General features: G+C 41.2%; 1 protein-coding gene across 7 annotated transcripts in view; it reads left to right on the forward strand.

Annotated features, from left to right (window-relative positions):
- RBM33 (RNA binding motif protein 33) overlaps window positions 1-21602 on the forward strand; it is a 109921-nt gene that overhangs the window by 19190 nt on the left and 69129 nt on the right. For 4 of the 7 annotated variants that reach the window (XM_043463972.1, XM_043463967.1, XM_043463968.1 and 1 more), the window contains exons 4-7: window positions 2874-2950; window positions 5004-5313; window positions 8942-9058; window positions 21126-21297. In XM_043463972.1, coding sequence (XP_043319907.1) covers window positions 2874-2950; window positions 5004-5313; window positions 8942-9058; window positions 21126-21297 — 676 coding nt within the window. Of the gene's footprint in view, window positions 1-2871; window positions 2951-5003; window positions 5314-8941; window positions 9059-21125; window positions 21298-21602 lie in introns of all 7 variants that reach the window. The other 3 variants (XM_043463973.1, XM_043463971.1, XM_043463970.1) reach the window with 2 other exon arrangements.

Here is a 21602-nt window from a genome sequence, read left to right on the forward strand (position 1 = left end):
CCTTTGAAGCAAATGTTTTAGTTTCTGGCATGTCAAGGCATTTTAGCAGGTATTGAGTGTATGAAAGTTGTAATACAACTACCACTTGCCTTGAAGGAACTTAACATTTGGTGGTTAATATTTTGAATGCTGAATCTGAAATTTACTTTTTGGGATTCAGATATAAGGATAAAATTATCCTCAAATATGAACTTCTTTGATCAAGTAAAAACTTGGAAGCCGTTATCTCCAATGTGTATATTTATGTATCATGTATTTATATGTATAACGTAACTACCAATATATATTGAACATTATGAAACATATATTAAAAATAGAAATGAAAAGCCAAATATTAAAGTGAAATACTAATTTTTTTTTTTTTTACTTATTAACAATTTAAAGACACTTGTTAGTCTCACTAAATATCAAGCTAGTTGTATGCTTAGTTGTTTTAAAGTCTTCAGACTGTGATGGCTCCTTACTGTCAGCAGTTACACTGAAGCTCATTGTTCTCTTAGGTGATCAGGTCAGATCAGTTGTCTGATTGTCAGGTCTGATGAGATCTTCCTTTTCCTCCCATTTATAACTCTTGATGAAGGCCCAGTCCTGGCAGGAGTGCCGGCCCCGCCCCTTTCCGCCTGTCGCTCTGCTGTCCCACACTGGCGGCTGTAGCCGCTCTCCTGTTCTGTCCTGCCCCCGAGGCCTGCACCGTCCTGGCTTTGGCTTCCCCCAGCCTTTCCTCTCTCTTCCCCTGTTACTCTAAAGAGGAATTCGTTCTGTTACCTGTAACCCTGCGTGGTCAGAATGACTGCAAGGGAAGAAGCCGTGAGCGTGCCCCTCAGCCCACCCGTTTGTGAGCTCGGGCGGCCTTGGGATGCCTGTGTGTGGTGTGATTGGGGCGGGGCAGGCCCGGGGCCAGTCCTCGGCATGGGGTGGTCACAGAGGAAGCGGGGACTTGTCTGCCTCTGACTTAGTTTGCACCGCCTTGCCGTGCACTCCCTGTATTTGGGAGTTCACTTCCCTAAGGTAAACATGTGTTTTCCTTTGTAAATTTTTAAAATGCTTTCGTGAGGGATACCAGTTAGATGTTAAAATGTTTAACTGTAGTAAAACAATTTTACCCGCGGTTGGATTTCTGCTCTTGGGCAAGCCTGATGTCCTTTGCCCTGTGTTTCTGTCGGGGAGCCCCCCTGGCCCTCATGATCACAAGCGTTGGTGGCTAGTTTCTCACTCTTCCCGCCCTGGTTTCCTGCCGACCACCCTGAGCAGGGTCCACCCTCGCTGTTCCCCTCTTGCCTGAGGAGGCGTCACTCCAGGTCATCCCAAGAGTAGTTGTGGCCTCAGGGCTTAGTGCGGCCCTCCATTCCAGCTTTTCAAGTAACGTGGGTGTTTTGGTCATTTTGATCATTATTTTGTGCCTTCTGTGTCTATTACTCATCAAGTTCAGAACCAGCATAGAAAGTTGAATCCTCAGAACTCAAAAAACTGAGATTTGATTACCATCAGGGCCTACTGCAACATACACACTTTTTTGTTTGGTGTGTAATTTAATTTATTTTCGACCAGTATTTAGAAGTTTAACTAAAAACCTGAAGGAAATAGCATGTTATTGAATGAAATTTGGCTTTATTGAATTGTTATTTTTTAAAGATTTCTTGTGCTTTTATTTAGTGATCCTGGGCAGCTAAATTTGAGCTCTCCCAAAGCAGGCCCGGGCTTCCCAGGTGGTGCTAGTGGTAAAGAACCCACCTGCCAGTGCAGGGGACGTAAGAGACTTGAGTTCAGTTCTTGGGTCGGGAAGATCCCCTGGAGGAGGGCATGGCAACCCACTTCAGTATTCTCGCCTGGACACTCCCATGGACAGAGGTGCCTGACAGGCTACAGTCTGTGGGGCTGCAGAGTTGGACGTGACTGAAGCGACTTAGCATGCACACATGCATAGCAGGCCTGGCTCACCCCTGTTAGTGGGTGACAGAGTCCCTGGGCAACTAATAAAAACTACAAATAAGGTGGATTTTTTTTGGCCTGTATCAAAACTACCTTAATGAAGAGTAAATAGAGATATGTTTGAGAAGCCTAGGTTTATAATCTATAAAATGGCAGGAGAAGATTGCTGGTTTATTTCTTTCATCCTTAGGGAGAAAATCAGGTCTTTTTTTCCCCCCCTTGCGTACATGTTGTGGAAGAGTAGTAATTTATATATACCATAGAAATAATTTTAATAAGGTAGGAAAGTGTGTGGTTCCCCATCTTAAATCTAAGATACCGGTATGTATTTAGCTTAACAAAACCTGTAACTTTAGAAATTTGACCAGTTGGCACACTCGCTAGACTGCCTCTGCTTAACTCATAATATGAGTAGACAAACCTGTCAGGAACAGGAGAGAGAATCCGAGTGGTGCTTATTTTCATGTATCCGTCTACTGGACAAACCAGAGATTTATTTTAGTCTCTTAGCATTTCAGTTGGGCAGTCTAGTTATCTAAAATCTGCTTTTTTCTAAAATTCCACTATTTTTTCCTTTTGTTTATGTTAAATTTAATCAAATCTTAAGGATACCATTTTTTTGGTATGATAAGAAAAAATTGTTTCTATCATACTACGAAAGGACTTGTCCTTTTTTGTCTCCTTTGTTAGAGTTATAATATGATCCTTATGCTTGCTTCTGCTGCACTTAACTGAGCATCTAAACATTAGTCTGGGGGGGTTAGCTAGTATGCCATATGTAGAACCTTGACTGTTACTGGTTACATCAAACTGAGAAAACTTTGTGAATGGCAAATGTTTTAATAACAAGGTTAGAAATAATCCAGTCAACGTAATTTTGCACTTTTGTAACAAGTTTTCTTATGGAAGTGACATGCATTAATTAGATTTCTTGCTTTAATTAGAATCAATCGGATTTGTCAGATGAAGAGCTAAATGATGATCTCCTGCAGAGTGATAATGAAGACGAAGAAAATTTCTGGTACTGAATATTATCTCATTAAAAATGTTGTTTGTTTAAATTTCTAGTAACTGATTTATAATTATAGCAGGATATAAAAGATAATGTACTGTATCTTTACCATATGATTATATTCTAATATAATTATATTAATAAACTAATTACTATATTAATATAACTGATGTGGAAGCCGTATGTGTTTTACTACAAATAGATCAACTGGTTAAAATCATTGCTGGTCCTGCATTTAATAACCTGTGAACTCTGTTGAGTGCAGGTTATGGAAGTTCCAGATAGGTTTGTACTGCTCTTTTAGAGAATCCCTTTATTTGGATGGGGGCAGTGGCCTCTGACTCAGGAATGTTGGTTCCAGTTTGATGTTGCTGTGTTTGTTTTCATTTTAGACATTTTTTACTTACGCATATCAGTTAGCTAAATTGTCATTTTGTATATTCCTGTGGACTGTATGTTAGACTCTAGTTGACTATCTGGATATAATTGATGTGGTCAGTTTGGGCTGCCGTAACAGGATATCGTCACCTGGTGGCTTGTGAGCAGCAGATACTTACTTCTCACAGTTCTGAGGGCTGGGAAGTCCAGGGTCAAGGTGCGGCATGGTTGGGTGCCAGTGAGGCCCCCGACCCTCTCACTGTGTGCTCATGTGGCTGGTGGGTGGGCGGGAGCCCTCTGGGGTCCCTTTCATGGGCACTGATCCCATTCACGAGCTTCCCCCCTCATGGACTCGGCGTCTCCCAACGGCTGCGCCTGCAGACGCCATCACACTGGGCGTCAGGACTCCACACATCAGTTTTGGGGGGATACAGATATTCAGTGCACGGCAGTAGAGAACATCTTTCTCTTGACTAAGAGCTTATAATGGTAAGCTCTGTTATAAAAAGAGGAAGAGGTATTTACTGTACTCTTGTTAAGTGAAATAATTCTTTTCAATTTTATGAGGAAACATTTATTGTGAAAATAAAGACACTTCTTGTGTACAAATGTAATTAACAAATAGATGCTATTTATTATTGAGTTGTAGATGTGTAATAGATATTTTTTAACATAAAGAAATTTTTATGGGTAACAGTTAAGTTTTATTTATTCTACCAGTTAATTTGTTTCCCAATTTTATTCTCTGGTATCATTATTAGATTTGGATCTTTTGAATTACATTGCCCTTGAAGTATACTTTTTAGGAGTTTTTAGCCATGTAGTATCTTTATGTGTGTGTGGAATGTTCAGTTTTTTTGTTAGGATTGTATACTTAATGGGTGCAAACTTAGAGTTAGCCCTAAAACCTTGCCCTTTAAATGTTGTTATTATGCACCTTAATTGTTTGACATTTGTCTGTTGTGATTTAGCAGGTGGAATATATTTTTTTTTTTCAGTTTTAAAATTGCCTTTGTTTATTTCACTCAGAAATTAACTATTTTTTAAAAAATTTGAGGCTAGTATAAACTTGATTTAGATAAAAACATTGAAATGTATTTACATGCTGACTTTTAATGTTTTGATTTTTTAAAATACGAGTTTATAGTTGGCATCATAGATTTAAGAAAGCTCTTAAAATTCCATCAGTGTGGGGAGGATATATATAGACTTATGGCTGATTCATGTTGTATGGCAGAAACCAGCAAAACATTGTAAAGCACTTATCCTCCCAAGTAAAAAAAATTGAATCTGTGATTTTTCAATTTAGAGAGTAGTACTCCTAGTTTTACTTGGATGTCTTAGAAAATGGACACCGCCCTTTTCATTCTGAAAGATAGAATGAAAAGTGGTCTGGTTTCAGTCCTGGACTTTGGCCGGGTAGACCTGTTTCTCACGGTTGGCCTGATTCTCCTGCTCAGGTTGCGGGAGTGATGATGATGCGGGCGCTCCGGGCGGCAGGAGTCTGGCGCTGGCTGAGTGTGGCACATGCGTCTCACGTGTGGCCACTCTTGTGGTCTGTGCGCATTCCCCCGTTGCTGAGCTGGCTTCTTGCTGGCCTCTGATAGCCACTAACTCTCGTAATGGTTTAGCTTTGCGCTCCACTCCAGCTGCCTGCCTTTCTGTGTGTTTCTGTCCTCTGTAGCGCTCAGGATGTCACGATCAGCCTGACGGCCACGTCAGACATGGTCACGTCGTTTGAGATGTCTGACACCAACGACCAGTCTGCAGAGCAGGAGTCTGAGTATGAGCAGGGCGAGGATGAGCTCGTCTATCACAAGTCGGGTGGGTCTGAGCTGTATGCTCACGAGTACCCAGAAGAAGGGCCGTATGAGGGGCACGACGCCGAGCTCCCCGAAGACCACATTGAGTACGTGGAGGGGCCCGAGGAGGAGCCGCTGTACAGCGACGAGGTCCTGGACATCGAGATCAATGAGCCCTTGGACGAGTTCACAGTGAGTCGCCCTCCTTTGTGTGGCCGGAGATAACGTGGCTGCCTGGGCATGGGTTTCTAGACTGATTTGAAATCTATTTCCCTCCCCTGGGAGGGAGGGAAATTAGACCTTATTATCACTGTCTGCCAGTTTCTTTATCTGAGCTATGACAAAGTTTGTGTTGACAGCTTGTTTGGCCGGAGCGAATGCTCCTTTGTCATTGTGGAAGGCTGCACAGAATTGTGACCTTGAGGATTGCACCCTAAGGAAGAAAACAGCTTTGTGTGGTGGAGATACACTGTCAATTGTTAGAAGTACTTAATGCAGAGCTTTTATCCAGGCTTTAGACAAGATCTGATAAAGTCCTTCTAAGGTGAAAAGATTATTGACCTGCTAAAGACATCTTTAAGGTGCTAATATTCCAGAGTGATTGATGTCCTGCTCATTCATCCTTTTTTGTAACTGAGAACTGTCTAAACATGAATAAAGAGATTGGAGGTTAGTTTAGGAAATGTCACACACAATTTGTTATCTGTAATCAGGAAGCAGAGATTGCGCTGATTTTTATTTTAGAAAGGTGGTTTTGGTAGGTAGGGTTTTTGTTTTTTTTTTTTAAAGGTTGAACAGTCACAAAGAAAAAGGTATTAGTGAAAGATCGTCTGTCTTAATGATTCCTTATTGGGAGAGATTTGTTTATGAAATAAGCACTTAGTGAAATTCTGTTGGAAGGGCGAGATTTCCGCAGATGCAGTAGGATCTTAGGGTTTTCAGCATGCTGGGCTCCTGTGGTGCTGTGTTGGGGGCTGCTGGGATGGGGTGTGGGTCAGCACATTTAGGGCGAGAATTCTGCCTTTATGTTTTCATTCAGAGTAAATGACTTTTCATTTGAGGAAAAAGTGTGTGTGTGTGTGTGTGTGTGTGTGTGTGTGTGTAGTTTTGAAAGAGATTGTTTATATGGAGCCTTAGAATATTTAGTCCCAGACATGGTTGTGTTTACATATCTCAATAGTTGTTTTTAAGGTTTGATTCTTTTTGAGTGCTTTCTCTTTAGTAGACGTAATCACGAAAAGATGTGTGTAGTTTTGGTAAACAGAGTCGTATAAAAGGCATCGTGAGTCCTTGTTCTTTCGATAACTCTGTAATGGTTTGTTTTGGTAATAAACCCTACAGTAGTGTGGACTGGTGATCTCTGGTTTATAGTGTGTTCATGTACTGTGTTAAAGTGAGACACTAGTTTAAAATGGTCCTTAAAAATTAGGCCAAAATCTTTTAAAACTGTGCCCAAGTATCTGCTGGTTAGTGTTGTGTCACCTCTACTACTCATCCCTAAGATGAGGTGATTGGTCAGTCGTATCCCTTGTAAGTTCAGCATTTCAACAGATCTTTACCAGTGTGGAAGCAGTGGGGACACGAGAATTGCTGAAACATGAAGCATGGCCCCTGCCTTCTGAGGGCTTAGAATTCAGTGGAACAGTCACTGTGTGGGAAGCACTTGGTAGCGCCTGCACATGGTCACGGAAGGGGCCCCCCTCTCTCGTGTTCTCGCAGAGTTTGTTGTAAAGAGGATTTCTAGTAAGTGAGGAATCTCTCTCTCTTGTTTTCCAAACTTGGAGTTAAGTTACATTTAAGCTTCTCATTGTATAAAATCCAACTTAAACCATCTGACATCTTGTGCCTAAGATTCAGGTATTGAAAAAAAATGTGCAAATTCAATACAGTCACAGTACTTATCTACATTAAAATTAATTTTTTCAGAATTAAAAAAATCTGGAAGTTTACTTAAGAACTCTGAATGTCTCAATATTTTTATAGAGAGTTATAAAGTTTAAAGGTGAGGTGAAGGTCAGTATCTTTCTGGAGCAGTGTCAGTCCCCCTAAGTATATCCAGGTTTATGTCCATGCTCTTTCTTTTCTTCCCGGTTTAAGATTTCCTGTTTCTTCTTGATAGTTGTCACAGTAGACTCGGGCACTGCCTCCTCTTTGCGTGGGGAGGGAAGAACGCACTCCAGCTGTGAAATGCTTCCCCAGCTCTGTGGTGAGGGCCTCTCCCTGTGTTCTTAGGCTGTCACTGGGGCACGGGTTAGTTAGTTATTCATCATTAGACTAACGGACATATGAGTCGGTTGCGTCCCTGAATGTCCCAGAGGTATTTTAGTTTATTAAATGGCGTATTTAACTGTGGTTTGTGTCCTGGTTAGGCTGTGTTGACTCATACACTGGAGCTGGAATTGAGCTCTCTGCTGATCCCGAGTGTGTTCTTTCTGAGCTCACGCAGGCCAGATGGAGGGATTCTGTAACTGGGAGTAGAATTATAATATTGCAGAATGTTACAACTAGAAGGGACACTTACCTGAAAAGTTGATAGTAAACTGTAGTGTTCTTTGCTGTCATACTCAAAAGCAGTTTTTTTTTTTTTTTTGACTTGCTGTCCTGATCTTGAGAAGGTGAATTGAGATTTGATATAAAAACTTGTGTTCTTGTATTAGGAAGAGATGTAAATTCTTTATTATCCAACAGGATATTAGAACACTGTCAGGTTCTGCTGAGCATAACTAGATTTAGTGCCTTTAAAGTTAGCATAGATTGAGATTTTGTAAAGCAGTGTTCTGTAAAAACAGCTTTAGATTGGGAATTTGTGTAACAGGTAGCGGATTTTTGTTTCCCGGTGAGAATTCCGTGGGGTGGACTGTGCTCCCTTGTCTGTTCACTTGCTTGCTTCTTACGGCCTTCTTTGCAATCTGAACAGTCCTGCTCTCAGTGGGTTGTGGGTAGTGATGGCTGCCCTTTGAGGTGGAACGGTAGTGGTTTCCTTGGGGAAGTAAAATGCAGTATGTAGGGGCAGCCCTGAGAGACAGCTGGGGGGCCTCAGGCGGTCCCCACCTTGTGTGCTGCTGCGGCGAGACTGCTGGGCCCCGAGCAGTGGGCTGTGCAGGTCCCGCGGCTCGTCTGCTCTTCCCCCGCCTTGTAACTGTCGATGGTTCACTGTAGCTGGTGGCCAGGGACGCGGGTAAGTTGAGCTCCCCTGGAGGGGAGCCGTTACACGTAGTAATACCTGTTGGAGCCCTTCTTTCCTTGCAGTTTGCCGGCTTCCTTCCCTGTGTTTTTAAGAGCTGCCTGCCTGCTGCCATGCTCCTTACATTCCATGCAAACCTGCGATCGTCCTTCTAATTCAGAGGAGTGGCTGATGGAGAAACTAGTTCTAACGTGCAATTTTAATACAGCGCCTGTGTTGAATTGAATCGCTCATACTTTTGTTGTCTTCTATTGCTGTAAAAATAGTTCAGGTTGGGCGTGATTCCAGCCCCAGTGCTGCTGCTGAGCTGCTCTGTGCAAGCACACACACATTTTCTTTTTTAAGATTACATCTCCTTGGCGTTGACTTTGAGAAGAGCTTTGTGTCGGGGTCCCTGGAGGTTGAGGCAGAGTCCGTGCCACTCCCCGTACTGACCAGGCTGGCATACTGCGCTTTGCTCTCATTGACGCTCAGGGGAGTCCCATTCGGGTTTTGTGCTGAGTGCTTTTCTGCTCAGATGGTCGTTGGCATAGTACAGTTTGCTAACATAGCTAAGCATGAGTCATGAAGATGAAAAGTGCTTAAAAGCCCCAAAGCAATGTGAGAAAAACTTATTTTCTGTTTAATGGCTGTTAGGATGAAGAATACTTGCAGGCATGTGGGCAACAAGGGATGAAAGAGCAGGAAGACTGTGTTGCTGAAGAGGAATTAGATGAGATTACTGATTCCCAGGTTGATCCTGAAACCGAAGAGGTATTTGTTCATCTTTTTAAAGAGTCCAAAAGTTTGCTAGTTTTTTGTTTTTCCCTTCCGTATTTAAAATGAGCATCTTTTTAATGTTGGTGAAAAGTTAATACATCTCCTCTTTGAAGTATGAGTGTACTTAAAAAAGCAGAAACCAAAATCCCTGAGCTTGCAAGAATGTTTGGACAGTGACTTCTGGTGAGCTGTGTTCTCCAGATAGATGTCTGCCCTTTGAGTGTTGGAATGTCTTACCTGTTTTATGGGGTGTGGGTAGGAATCTTTTGAAATGCACAGTATATGTTAGTGCTTTGAAAGAAGTACTGGGATTATCTTAAGTTAATTAGCATCAGTTAAATTTGACCATTATTCAGAAGGTACTGCAGAGTTCCCTGGATTTAGGTGCTGTGTTAGGTATCAAAGAAGCGATGATTGAGAAGCTGGGTGCTTGTGCTCACAGAACTTGCAGTCTAAAATGGGGGAGAGAAGACGAGGGCGCCTTCCAGTGAGGGAAAGGTAGAGGACCTGCTGGGAGAGAGGCTCAGGGGCTGCTCTGAGAACCCGCACCGCGGCCTGTCTGGTCGCGTGTGTGTCTTGAGGGTGGGTTGGGGTGTTGAGACTTTATGGAAGAGGTAACCTTTCGTGAAGCACATCTGGAGAACTCTGTGTTGTCAGGACAGATTGGGGTGTGCTGTGAGATGGAAGCCGGTGAGTTCTGTTTTCCAACCTTAGAACGTTGACCCATGGGTCAAGCGTGTAAGCCATGAAATCATTCTGTAGTCTTAGAACTTGTTGGTTTAAGATTTTTTTTTCTTCTTAATGTTTTCTCTCAGTTATTTGCCTTAATACTTTCCCCCTTTTCCCCAAGAGGCCATGAAAAGTGATATCTCACTGGCGTAGGTCATTTACACTAGGTGCTACATCAGTGTTCTATGAGCCCAGTATACAGAGCATTGCCCTTTCTTTTCCCTGATACAGTGGGATGGCAGAGTGTGTGGGCATGTGCAGACACTTTCTGGGACACATCCCTGCTCTTCCCCAGTAAGCTAAGTTTGGTTTTTCTTTTTGTGCTTTCTCTCTCTTTTGCTCTTTGAAATAATTTGAAACTTAGAGAAAAGATAGAAGAATAGTAGAAACATCACTTTGCCCAGATTCTTCAATTGTAGACAGATAGATTTAGCCAAAGGAACCACAGCTAAAGAAAATGTTACGAAGTGGTTCTCCTATTGATAACTGCTCTGTTCTGAGTAATGAGCCCCTGCCTCGAGGTTCAGGGAGACCGATTTATGTGGGTCATGCTTAGCACCGTATCCTATGTACTCATTGCCCAGTGCAAGGCCAGTATGAGCCTCGATTAGGTCTGAGAGAGAGCTGAAAAGTCGTTAAAGGACGGTGTGTGGGTAGGGGCCTGATGGAGGTGGCTGTGGGGATCATTCTGAGGGTGAGTAGCTGAGAGGGAAACTGAGGGACCCAGTGCCCGTCAGTTAGTTCATGTCCTCTTCATTAATTTGTAAGACTCTGTAGTGGAAAAATTAATTCCATTGATTTTTTTCCCCTGCAACTTACTCTTTCAGTATTCTAGGTAGTACTTCTCTTTACTCTTACTACACAATAACATATTGTGTTTGTAGTATATTTTAGAGTGAGAAAAGGTTTTGTAGGTTTTAATCTTTAGATGATCTCTGGAAATATAAACTATTTTATTGTAAAGCAGTTAAATAATAAGACTTCTAACAGGTGTTACACTTTAGCTTGAATGCCTTCTGGAACTGACAGAGGGTATGACTTGTAGATTTAGATATTTCAAACTTTGGTTCCTGAGCTGTATTCATTGAAATATTGAAGCAAAAGTGGGTTATTATTTAAAAATGGTAATCGTTCCTTCCATTTTCATGTCTTCTGAACAGAGAGATTCAGGGAGAGAGAGAGGTGTCTTTGGAGGAACATTAATGATCAGTCCCAGCCCATAAAGTAAATGAACTTGTGACATGTATGAATTAATATGATAATATCTCAGACATATTAATACTTAGGAATGCTTAATCACTGGGGCAGAAGTTAGACCCCTTCCTTGAACCTTCTGCCAGTATTGATCTGAGATTAGTTAATACCAGATTTTACATGTATTCAAAGAAAATGTTTGAATAATAGTGTGCTAGCTTTAGGCTCACCTTCAAAACAGAAAAGTCACCAAATAGTACAAGTTTATTTCTCACTAACGTCAAAAAATTCCCCAAAGCGTTTCAGATCTGGTGTTGGCCTCCCCAGGTAGCCTGGTGCCCAGGCTTCTTCAGACTTCCGTGCAGTTCCGGGGCTCTGTGCTTTTCGTGGTCCACATCCAGGAAGTGGATTGCAGTGAGGCTGAACCGGGCCCGTGCCCACCGTTTGAGGAGATATCCCAGAGTTCTCAAACAGCACTTCATAAACGTCTCATTAATTACTCATTAGTCACATGGCTGTACCTCACAGCAAAGCAGGCTGGCGAATATAGTGTTTTATTAGGTGACAGCATGTTCAGCTAACGTTGGGAGTTTCATGATTAAGGACATCATAGAGAACGGGGAAAAAATGCACACCAAATTGTTTTGGTTTTACTCTATTGTTCTTGGTATTACGCCTTTTTAAGCCATAAAGGAAAAGAATGATTTCATCATACACAAATACCCCAAAACACTATAAACAAGTTCAGAGTAATGTATTTAGTAAAGTTAATGTATTCGGTGTGTTCTGTATATACAGATGAGCACTCCTGTAAAAAGAAGGGCAAAAAAATGTGAGAAGGTAATACAAAAATAAGACAGATGATTACTAAGTGTATAAAATATATTTAATAAAATTAAGGCAGTTGTGAATTCTAACCTATCTTAATATTGGCAAAAATAAAAATCCTGGTCAGGTATTTATTCTACTGGAGGACTACCTTGGAGATGGGAAACAGTCTTCCACAGTTCTCTCATGTCTGTGCATGTTTGGGGAGGAGGGCACTGACTGCCCTTTGCTCCTGTCTTTTCAAGGAAAGACGTGTCTTTCTCTGGAGCAAGGGGCAGGCCCGCTTTGTGCTCATGGTAACAGTCCCCTGAACTCAGGTCCCCCCATAACATGGCTCCCTTTGTGCAGGGTCACCTGGCCCTCTTTGTCTGAGAGCCGGCTGGGAGCTGGGGCTCAGGGACCTGGCCCCCAGATGACACTGCTGTCGTTAAGAGGAGTAACTTGTCCTAGTCTGTGACTAGGAGTGTCGTGCCTTCTCACAGCCTCCATGAAACAGTGGCAGGCTTACCTTATTAGCCTGCAAGAAGGGTAAAATTGCAGACCCTTCACTGTTCGTGACAGCATCAAAAGCCTGAAAGTCCTTTGGCTCAGTAGTTCCAGGTTGATGAAGTTATCCAAGGGTTAACCTAAGATGTGCTCAAGGATACATGTACCAGCTGTTTGTCTGCAGCCTTGAAAACAAGTGGACCCAGGGTAGATTTTTCTGCAGGGTTAAATGAATGATGGTCAGGGGACTACACATTCCTAAAGGATGCCCTTGTCCTCTTGGACATGAAAAGAGACTTGTGATGTGTGACTTGAAAAGAGCAAGCTAGTGGAGTTCCTCCCCTAGGTCCTCCATAGCTGTGTATGTCTAAACGTGTGTGCGTATATGTGTTTGTGTCTCAATATGTGTCTGGGAGGATCAAGACCAATGGTGATAGTGGTCACCTCTGGATGGTGGGATTATTATATATTTTATACATCAAATACTTTAAAATATTTTGCCGTGAATAAGATAACTTTTGTGAACAGGGAAATACAGAGTGGTTAAAATTTAACCCTTGGTAATTTGGAAGGCAAAGAACTAGAATGTGTTTGTTTAATTCCTGTGATTTCTAGTTGATATTAACCCTAACTTGAAATATCTTAATGGTGATTTTCTGTATGTACGTTTTTATAGAGAAGTAAACTCTCAGCCAGATTACATAGTTTATCTTTTTTTATACTGTCTGTTAAGATGTATATTGTTTGCTTTTTCTTCTAAGATGTATGTCCCATAGTTTTAAACAAAATATTTCAAAAACTTTTTTAAAAAGTTACACATTTTTCTTATGCTCTGCCCTTGACTGCTGGTTTGTTTACCTTGTTTGTGTTTCTTGGTTTTGTATTGATGGAAACTTCTTTGTATTGCTCTTTGCTTTCAGGTCTTAGTAGTCCTTCTTGGAGGCAGGTAATATGCTGGACTTCGTCCTGGCAACACATGTTTTGGTGGTGTTTTCTTCCTCATACTGGTATCACTGAATGTCCGTCAGAGAGATCATTGTTGAGAACTTGTATGCGTGGTACTTTTGTAGGTGCTGGGAGTGAGTGTTACATATTATTTCAGTAACTTTTGGTAAGCTTTGCTTTTGGAGGGCTGTCCTCCTGTCTTTTTTAGACATATAAATAAATTACATAGTCCTCATGGGAGAGCAGGAGTTTTATTTTGCCACATACACCTGTGTTCTGGTGTCTTTCTAGTTTTTCGACTCATTTTCTTGGAGTTAACTGCAGGGTGTTGCTGAACCAAACCTTTGCAGTCCACCCTGTGTTGCAGTGTGCATGCTCTGGGTTGCTTAAAATGGAGGTGGAAGGCATATTGCACTTTTTCAGATAACTTCTTCCTCAGAGTTATGTTTAAGTACACATTAGAATCTGAATTATGGAAATAAAAAGTAATTTCTGTTGAAAAGTCTATTTTTGGTGACTCCTTTTATTTAACTAAAGTTCCTTCTTGGTTAATACAAAAGAAAAAATCACGGTACTTGAAACAAGCTAGAAAGATCTCATTATGAAAACTAACTCTTGAGCCTTTCTAATTATACAGTCTTGTCAGTGCCAGTGATGCTTCTGTCTTCAAACGTGGTTACAAAGGTTTGCTATTTGATAGTTGTGGCTTGAACAGGTGAGAAGTTTAAATGACATCTTTGCACCATTTAAAATTGAAATACTTTAAAAATTGTGATAACATTTGCATTCAGTAGTATTTACATCTGAGGTATACAGTTTAGTGTATACTCAAAGATCAAAAAAGATCTTCACGACCCAGATAATCACGACGATGTGATCACCAGCCTTGAGCCAGACATCCTGGAATGTGAAGTCAAGTGGGCCTTAGGAAGCATCACTAAGAGCAAAGCTAGTGGAGGTGATGGAATTCCAGTTGAGCTATTTCAAATCCAAAAAGATGATGCCGTGAAAGTGCTGCACTCAATATGTCAGGAAATTTGGAAAACTCAGCAGTGGCCACAGGACTGGCAAAGGTCAGTTTTCATTCCAAAAGAATTCCTAAAGAGCCTCTTGATGAAAGTGAAAGAGGAGAGTGAAAAAGTTGGCTTCAAACGCAACATTCAGAAAACGAAGATCATGACATCAGGTCCCATCACTTCATGGCAAATAGATGGGGAAACAGTGAAAACAGTGACAGACTTTAGTTTTTTGGGCTCCAAAATCAGTGCAGATGGTGACTGCAGCCATGAAATTAAAAGACACTTGCTCCTTGGAAGGAAAGTTATGACCAATCTAGACAGCATATTAAAAAATGGAGACATTACTTTGCTGACAAAGGTCCGTCTAGTCAAAGCTGTGGTTTTTCCAGTGGTCATGTATGGATGTGAGAGTTGGACTATAAAGAAAGCTGAGTGCCGAAGAATTGATGCTTTTGAACTGTGGTGTTGGAGAAGACTCTTGAGAGTCCTTTGGACTGCAAGGGGATCCAACTAGCCCATCCTAAAGGAAATCAGTCCTGAATACTCATTGGAAGGACTGATGTTGAAGCTGAAACTCCAATACTTTGGCTATCTGATGCGAAGAACTGACTCATTGGAAAAGACCTTGATGCTGGGACAGATTGAAGGCGGGAGGAGAAGGGGATGACAGAGGATGAGATGGTTGGATGGCATCACCGACTCAATGGATATGAGTCTGAATAAACTCCAGGAGTTGGCGATGGACAGGGAGGCCTGGCATGCTGCGGTTCATGGGGTCGCAAAGAGTTGGACACAACTGAGTGACTGAACTGAACTGACAGTTCAGTGATTTGATAGATGTGTACACCCAAGTTACCCTCATTATCCCCGAAGATTCCCCCTTGTTTGTTTCTCGTCAGTCTTGTCTCCTCTCAGAGGTGAGCCATGCCCTTAGTTCTGTTTGTTTAGTCTTTCCTAGTCTAGAACTAGCATTGCCGACTCAATAGATGAGAATTTGAGCAAACTTCAGGAGATAGTGGAGGACAAAGGAGCCTGGGGTCGCGCGGTCCATGGGGTCGCCAAGAGTCAGACAGAACTTAGCACCTGAGCAGCAGCAGTCTAGATCTTCACGTGAATGTGGTCAGTGATGGTATGCTATGTGTCTAGCTTCTTTTGGCCACCATAATGTTTTTTGAGGTTCATTCAAATAGTTGTTTATGTCCGTAATCAACAGTTCATTCCATTTGATGGACATACCTTATCTGTTTTCTCTTGATAATAGGTAATATTTGGGTTGTTTTCAGTTTTTCTGTTATCATGAATAACTAAAAGAGCTTATTTTACATATGGTTTTGTGGATATACCTTTTTTTTCCTGTAGTATTAAGTAGAAGTGGTACTACTGAAACAGGGTAGAAGTATGTTTAATGATATAAGAAACAGCCAAATGGTTTTCTTAAGTGTTTGTACTGTTCATCCTCCCGCTGGCCATATATGAGAGTCTCAGTTCTCCCACGTGTCTGTGTTTGTGCCATTATTCGTCTAGAGGCTCTCCTTCCCCGCTGAGTTCCTTAGTGCTCATGTGAGAAGCGGTTGCCCGTTGAAGCCTGAGTCTCTCTCTGGAATCCCCGTTATGCCCCATCGCCAGCACTGCGCTGTCTTGGTTACTGTGGTGTGAAATCAGGTAGTGTGGTCTACCGGTTGTGCTGCCTTTTCAGGGTGGTTTTGGCAATCTAAGTCCTTTGAGTTCTGTATATAAATTCTGTAATTGACTTGTCAGTGTCTATTAAAAATCTGGTTGGGATTTTTTTTGAACATTGCACTGTATTTTTAGTCAAATTGGGGGAAAACTAGCGTCTTTATAATCACATTGCCTGTTAATAACCACGGGCTTCCCTGGTGGCTCAGCTGGTAAAGAATCTGCCTGCAGTGGGTTCCAACCATGGGTTGGGAAGATCCCCTGGAGAAGGGAAAGGCTGCCCACTTCAGTATTCTGGCCTAGAGAATTCCATGGACTGTGTAGGCCACGGGTAGGCCATGGGGTCACAGAGAGACATGACTGAGCAACCTTCACTTTCAGTCACTTAACTGATGTTTGGCATTGGGCAGGTCACTTAATACTCCCTTGCCTTAGTTTCCTTTTCTGGAAAAGTTATAACCAGTCAATACAGTTCAGTGATTTGATACATACGTATGTCCAAGTTACCCTCATCATCCCTGAAGATTCCTGCCTGTTTTCTTTGGTCAGTCCTGACTCCTCTCAGGGGCGAGCAGTGTCCTTAGTTCTGTTTACTTAAATTAGTCTTTCCTGGTCTAGAATAGGAAAGTGAATAACCACAGTCTAATGATTCACACTTGTCTTTTTATTTCATTCTTTTTGCTTTGTTGACCTCCGGTACTGTGTAGAATAGAAACATTGAGGGCATTTGTTTTTGGTTCATTCTTCATGGTAGGGGTAAAATACTTAGTATTTCATCAAGTAAGTAGTATAAGCTGCCTGGAGGTTTTTCAGTCAGATTGAAGAAATTCTTTTCTATGTCTAGTTTGCTGAGTTTTTGTTTTAATCAGAAATAAGTGTTGAATTTTGTCAGTGCTTTTTTGGCTCCTATTGAGATAATCTTGTGACTTTCATCCCTTGTTTTTTTAATGTGCCTTAAATTGACTTTAAAAACTATTAACTAAAAAAAAAAAAAACAAACAAACAACAACAACTATTAACTATATTCCGGACTTAATTTCTGTTTTGCAGATTTTTCCATTAATGTCCTCTTTCTATTCTGGGGTCCAGTCCAGGGTACCACATTGTTGTCCTGTCTCCTCTGGTCTGTGGTGGTTTGTAGGTCTTCCCTTGAGTTCCACAACCTGAACAGTCTAAAGAAGTGTACTGCCCAGGTGTCCCGTGGAATGTCTTCTAACTGGCCTTGTCTGGTGCTTTTCTCATGGTTAGACTAGGGTGATGGAGTTTTTGGAAAGAATACCATGGAGGTTAGGTGTCCTCATGGAGGTTAGGCAGTGTGAGCCTTGGTCAAGTGCTGAGGTAGCCTTGGTGGCCAGGTGAAGATTGTAATTCTGTGATGTTCTTTCACTTTCTTTACTCTACTTTAGCACCCAAGGTGAGCGAGAGGGACTTAAGTGCCACCTCTGGAGAAGGAGAGTGTGTACATATGTTTAGAATTCTTCTTGAAGGGAGATTTGTTAAATTGACTGATTTTTGGATGTTAAATCAACCTTATGCTTCTGGCTAAACCTTCACTTGGTCATGACATGTTTTCCTGTTTTGTTGGATTCCATGTGGACAGAGAAGCCTGGGGTGCTAGAGTCCACTGGTCCCAAACAGTTGGACACTACTTAGTGATGGAACAACATGTACTTTTATTTTATTAAGCAATTTTGTGTCTGTGTTCATGAACAAAATTGGTCTGCAATTTTCTTCTCTTGTAATTTTTGCACAATTTATTAATAATTGCTAGTCTTTTCAGTTTGTAAGTTTTAACTCTCAGTGGAATTAGAATTGATTTTTATCTATGATATAGAATTATTCTCTATCAAATATTTTGTAAGCTCTAACAACTTTTGGAAAGTTTTTAGAAGCAGTGTTCTGTATAGCTTTCTATTTCAGAGAATTACCTGAAGTCCCTGCCCCTCAGATTTGGGATGGAATTTTGAATTTTCTTTCAAAAACTGAGATCACAAGTTCATTTCAGAGTTAGCTAGAGAATGTAACAAAATATGTAAGTCTGTGTCTTGCTGCCTCTTAGAGTTTCTAGTTATGTATGTATGTTCAGACTTTGGTGGACTTGTCTATTTTGTAAAGAACTTTCATGATTATTTTCATATGCATCCTCTGTTAAGTATTACAAATACATCTTTCAGGTTTTTAAGATAATTAAATAGCTAAAAATCAAACCTTTGAATATTTTTGGCAGTGTCTATATAAATGAAGTCAGAATCAGGGTAACTTAATTTTTATATTGTTACCCAGCACTGCCCTTCAGTGGAATTTTACTTGTGAATGGAATATTGTGAATATTTGTGAATATTCCATTCATAAGTATTTCTCTGTAGAGAAAGTCAACATTATGGCAGATAGGTAAGTTAATTCTAAGTACACAGCCAAAGAAGATGCCATTTTTTTGAGACTAGTATTTAGAGTAAGAGGTAGTGACCAGTGGCTGAAAGAGTGAGTCTAACTTAGTGTTGCCAGGTGACCTATATTTGAGGCAGCTGAAGCCAGCAGTTTTTCAGTTTCAGCTCAGGGCTTGTGTAATCCTTGGTGAAGTTCAAATGGAACTGGACCCTGAGTGCGAACCAGAAGTTTGCATCCTAGGATATTCCGTCTCTCCAAAAGTTGACCTTGTGCCATCCTTTTTGTAGTCAGGCCCTCCCTCCGTTCCTAATCCTCGGTGACCAGTGCAGGTTTGTCTCTTGGAGAGTGTCATATGTGGAATTGTCGCAGTGTTGTCCCCTTTTGAGTGACTTATTGTGCCTTTTGACTTCTGTCATACGGCATGATGCCTTTGTGATTTCATCCCAGTGTTTATATCGTTCTTCCTCTCTTATTGCTGAAAGAGCGTTCCATAGTTTGGATGTACAACAGTTTGTGTATCCATTCACTGTGGTTTCTATTTTTGGTCATCCAATATAGAACTGTAAAACTTTCCCTGCAGGTTTTTACATGAACATACATTTTCATTTTTCCTGAGTAAATATCTAGCAGTGGTAATGCTGGGTCATAGACTAGAATTGTTCGTTGATTTGTTTCTGGTAGCCTGTAGTGTTTGTTCCAGAGAAACAGTTTTCAGCTTGTCTTTGTTATATTTAGATTTCTTAGATGGAGATTGTATGTAGAATAAACTATATTAGTTTCAGTACTGTCATGTTTTACATTAAACTTGCTTGTAAAGTGTTTGAACTGTAACTACTGTTAATGGTTGAATTAAAAATGACTACTGTAATAAAATCTTTGCTTTATTGGTAGTGATTTCTTTTCCTCCTCGCTGGTCTTGCCGCTATAGTGTGGTTGGTGGACCTGCATGTTGGCTTCACCTGGAGCTTGTTGGAAATGCAGAATTTTAGACCCCCACCTGCAGAATCAGAATCTGCATGTTGGCAGGATTCCCAGTGATGAGTATAAACCTTCAGTTTGAGAAGCACTGTTCTGGAGCACTAAGAGGTGGAGAAGAAGAATGTTTTGTAATGAGCTGACTTTGCTCGGTTTGAGTGTAGTGCAGGATGACCATAGCTGGGTCCATCTCCCACGTCATTCCTGTGTGGTTTCAGACGTTCAGTCAGACAGAAGTAATGGTGTCAAACCAGCAAAACCACAGAATGCCAGCGTCCTGGTGCCTTAAAGTTCTGCAGTACACTGAATATCAGCATACTGAAAGGTGGTTTTGCAATCATTAGGCTAAAAGTTATAGTTTACACTCAGTATTTTATTTTCAGGCATTGATTCTCTACTATAGGGTTTAATAGCAATGAATGTGTGCATTTTTTACACAGAAAATGTTGGGGAAAGAGTCCAAAATGATTGTGTCATTTTCTTTCTCTTGCACATTCTCTAGTGAAGTGGTTCATTTTTGTTTCTGTTAAGAGTAAAGGACATGTAAGAATTATGAGTGATGAGACTAAAGGAGCAGTTTTTTTTTTAAGTTTGCAAAAAGCGTAAATGAATCTAGCAGTCGGTAGGTACCTATGTTATTACCTGACAGTAGGTCACTAAGATCTAACATGAGATGAAAGTGATTAGTGTCAGAAGGAACATGAGTTAATACAGTAAGAATTGTTGATGAAGAAATTATTGTAGTTTGGGACTAGATTAAACAAAATTTTTGTAGGAATCCTGATACAATGATGTACAAGATAAAAACTGGTTTTAAGGACTCGGTTGGTGGCACAGTGGATAAGAACCCGCCTGCCAATGCAGGGCACACAAATTGGAAGCGGCCTGCTGCTGGTCAGGTAAGCCCGTGCGCCACAACTGCTGAGCCTGTGCTGCAGGACCTGCGAGCTGCACCTGCGGAAGCCCGGGTGCCCTAGAGCCCACGAGTAAGGACGAGTGTGTGTGCTGCAGCAGAAGAGTCGGCCTGCTCGCCACAGCTAGAGAAGGCCTGTGCGGGGCAGTGATGGCCCAGCACAGCCATAAATAAATGAATGGAAAAAAAAACAACCCGAAATTGGTTTTAGTCTGACGCGAATGAAAAAATGATAGTTCTGTGGTTAATAGTCTGAACCAGAGGTAGAAACTCACAAACCCTGGTCAGTGGGATGAAGTAGAAAGGGGTGAGAAATGATGCAGGAACGATTATACAGGCTGAGAGAACCAGAGAAGCCAAGCAACCCAACAGTGGATTTGGAGCACTTGGCTGCATCGAAAGTCAGAGTAGACGGGTCAGGAGTGCCAGGACACGCGGCGCCTGTTTGGTGGGAAGGAATGTGCCGTCATCTCACGGGAGCTCCAAGGCGGCTTCTGTGCTGGAGTCAGGCTCAGGGGCTCTAGGGCTAGTTTAATTAACATACTGAGCTTTGTTTAGATCTGAATTAGAGTCTAGGCCAGCAGCGGTGTTTGGAATTCATGTTTGTTCTCTCTTAGAAGTATAAGTAGTTACAGTGTATAAGACTTTGGTATATTAACCAGGAGTAGAAATTTGAATTTTTTCTAACATTGTTAATTTTTAATATTAAAGGTTTTGTCTCCTGGGATCAGTTTAATGTTTCACATGGCTTTATAAATGGGACATTGTGCTGTATTTTTACATCTTTATTATAAGAGCTTTTATGTGTGTGTGCACATACGTGTATGCATGACCGTTGTTCAGGATTTAATTCAGAAGACTATGAGCTCACTTTCCCTCCTTGCTCTCTTGTCTGTCTGTCATGTAGGGAGGCATGGAGACTTTGGAGCTGCAGAAGGACATCAAAGAAGAGTCGGATGAAGAAGAGGATGATGATGAAGAATCTGGGCGATTACGTTTCAAAACTGAAAGGAAAGAAGGAACAATTATTAGGCTCTCAGATGTAACTAGAGAGAGAAGGAACATTCCAGAAACTTTGGGTAACATTTTTTACCTGTCTCCCATCCTCCTTCATTCCCATTTCAACTTCCTCTATAGTACTGTTAGGATTAATGAAGTAGATAAAAAACAGTTGACTTTATAGACTGTTATGCATGGTGTCCAGAAGCTGGATGGTCTGTGTGAGGTGAGAAATGAGTTAATGGTGCTATAAAAGTCATTCTATAAAAATGACTTAAAAAAAAAAAAAAATGACTTGTCTTCTGGATTAAAAAATGTTTGAATAAAATATGTTTTTTTTAATAGTTTTCCTTTTGTAGTCCGTGACTTAGACTTGCTCTCATGC

The sequence above is a fragment of the Cervus canadensis genome, chromosome 3 (genome assembly GCF_019320065.1).
Source record: "Cervus canadensis isolate Bull #8, Minnesota chromosome 3, ASM1932006v1, whole genome shotgun sequence".
In the NCBI taxonomy this organism is placed as follows: Eukaryota; Metazoa; Chordata; class Mammalia; order Artiodactyla; family Cervidae; genus Cervus; species Cervus canadensis.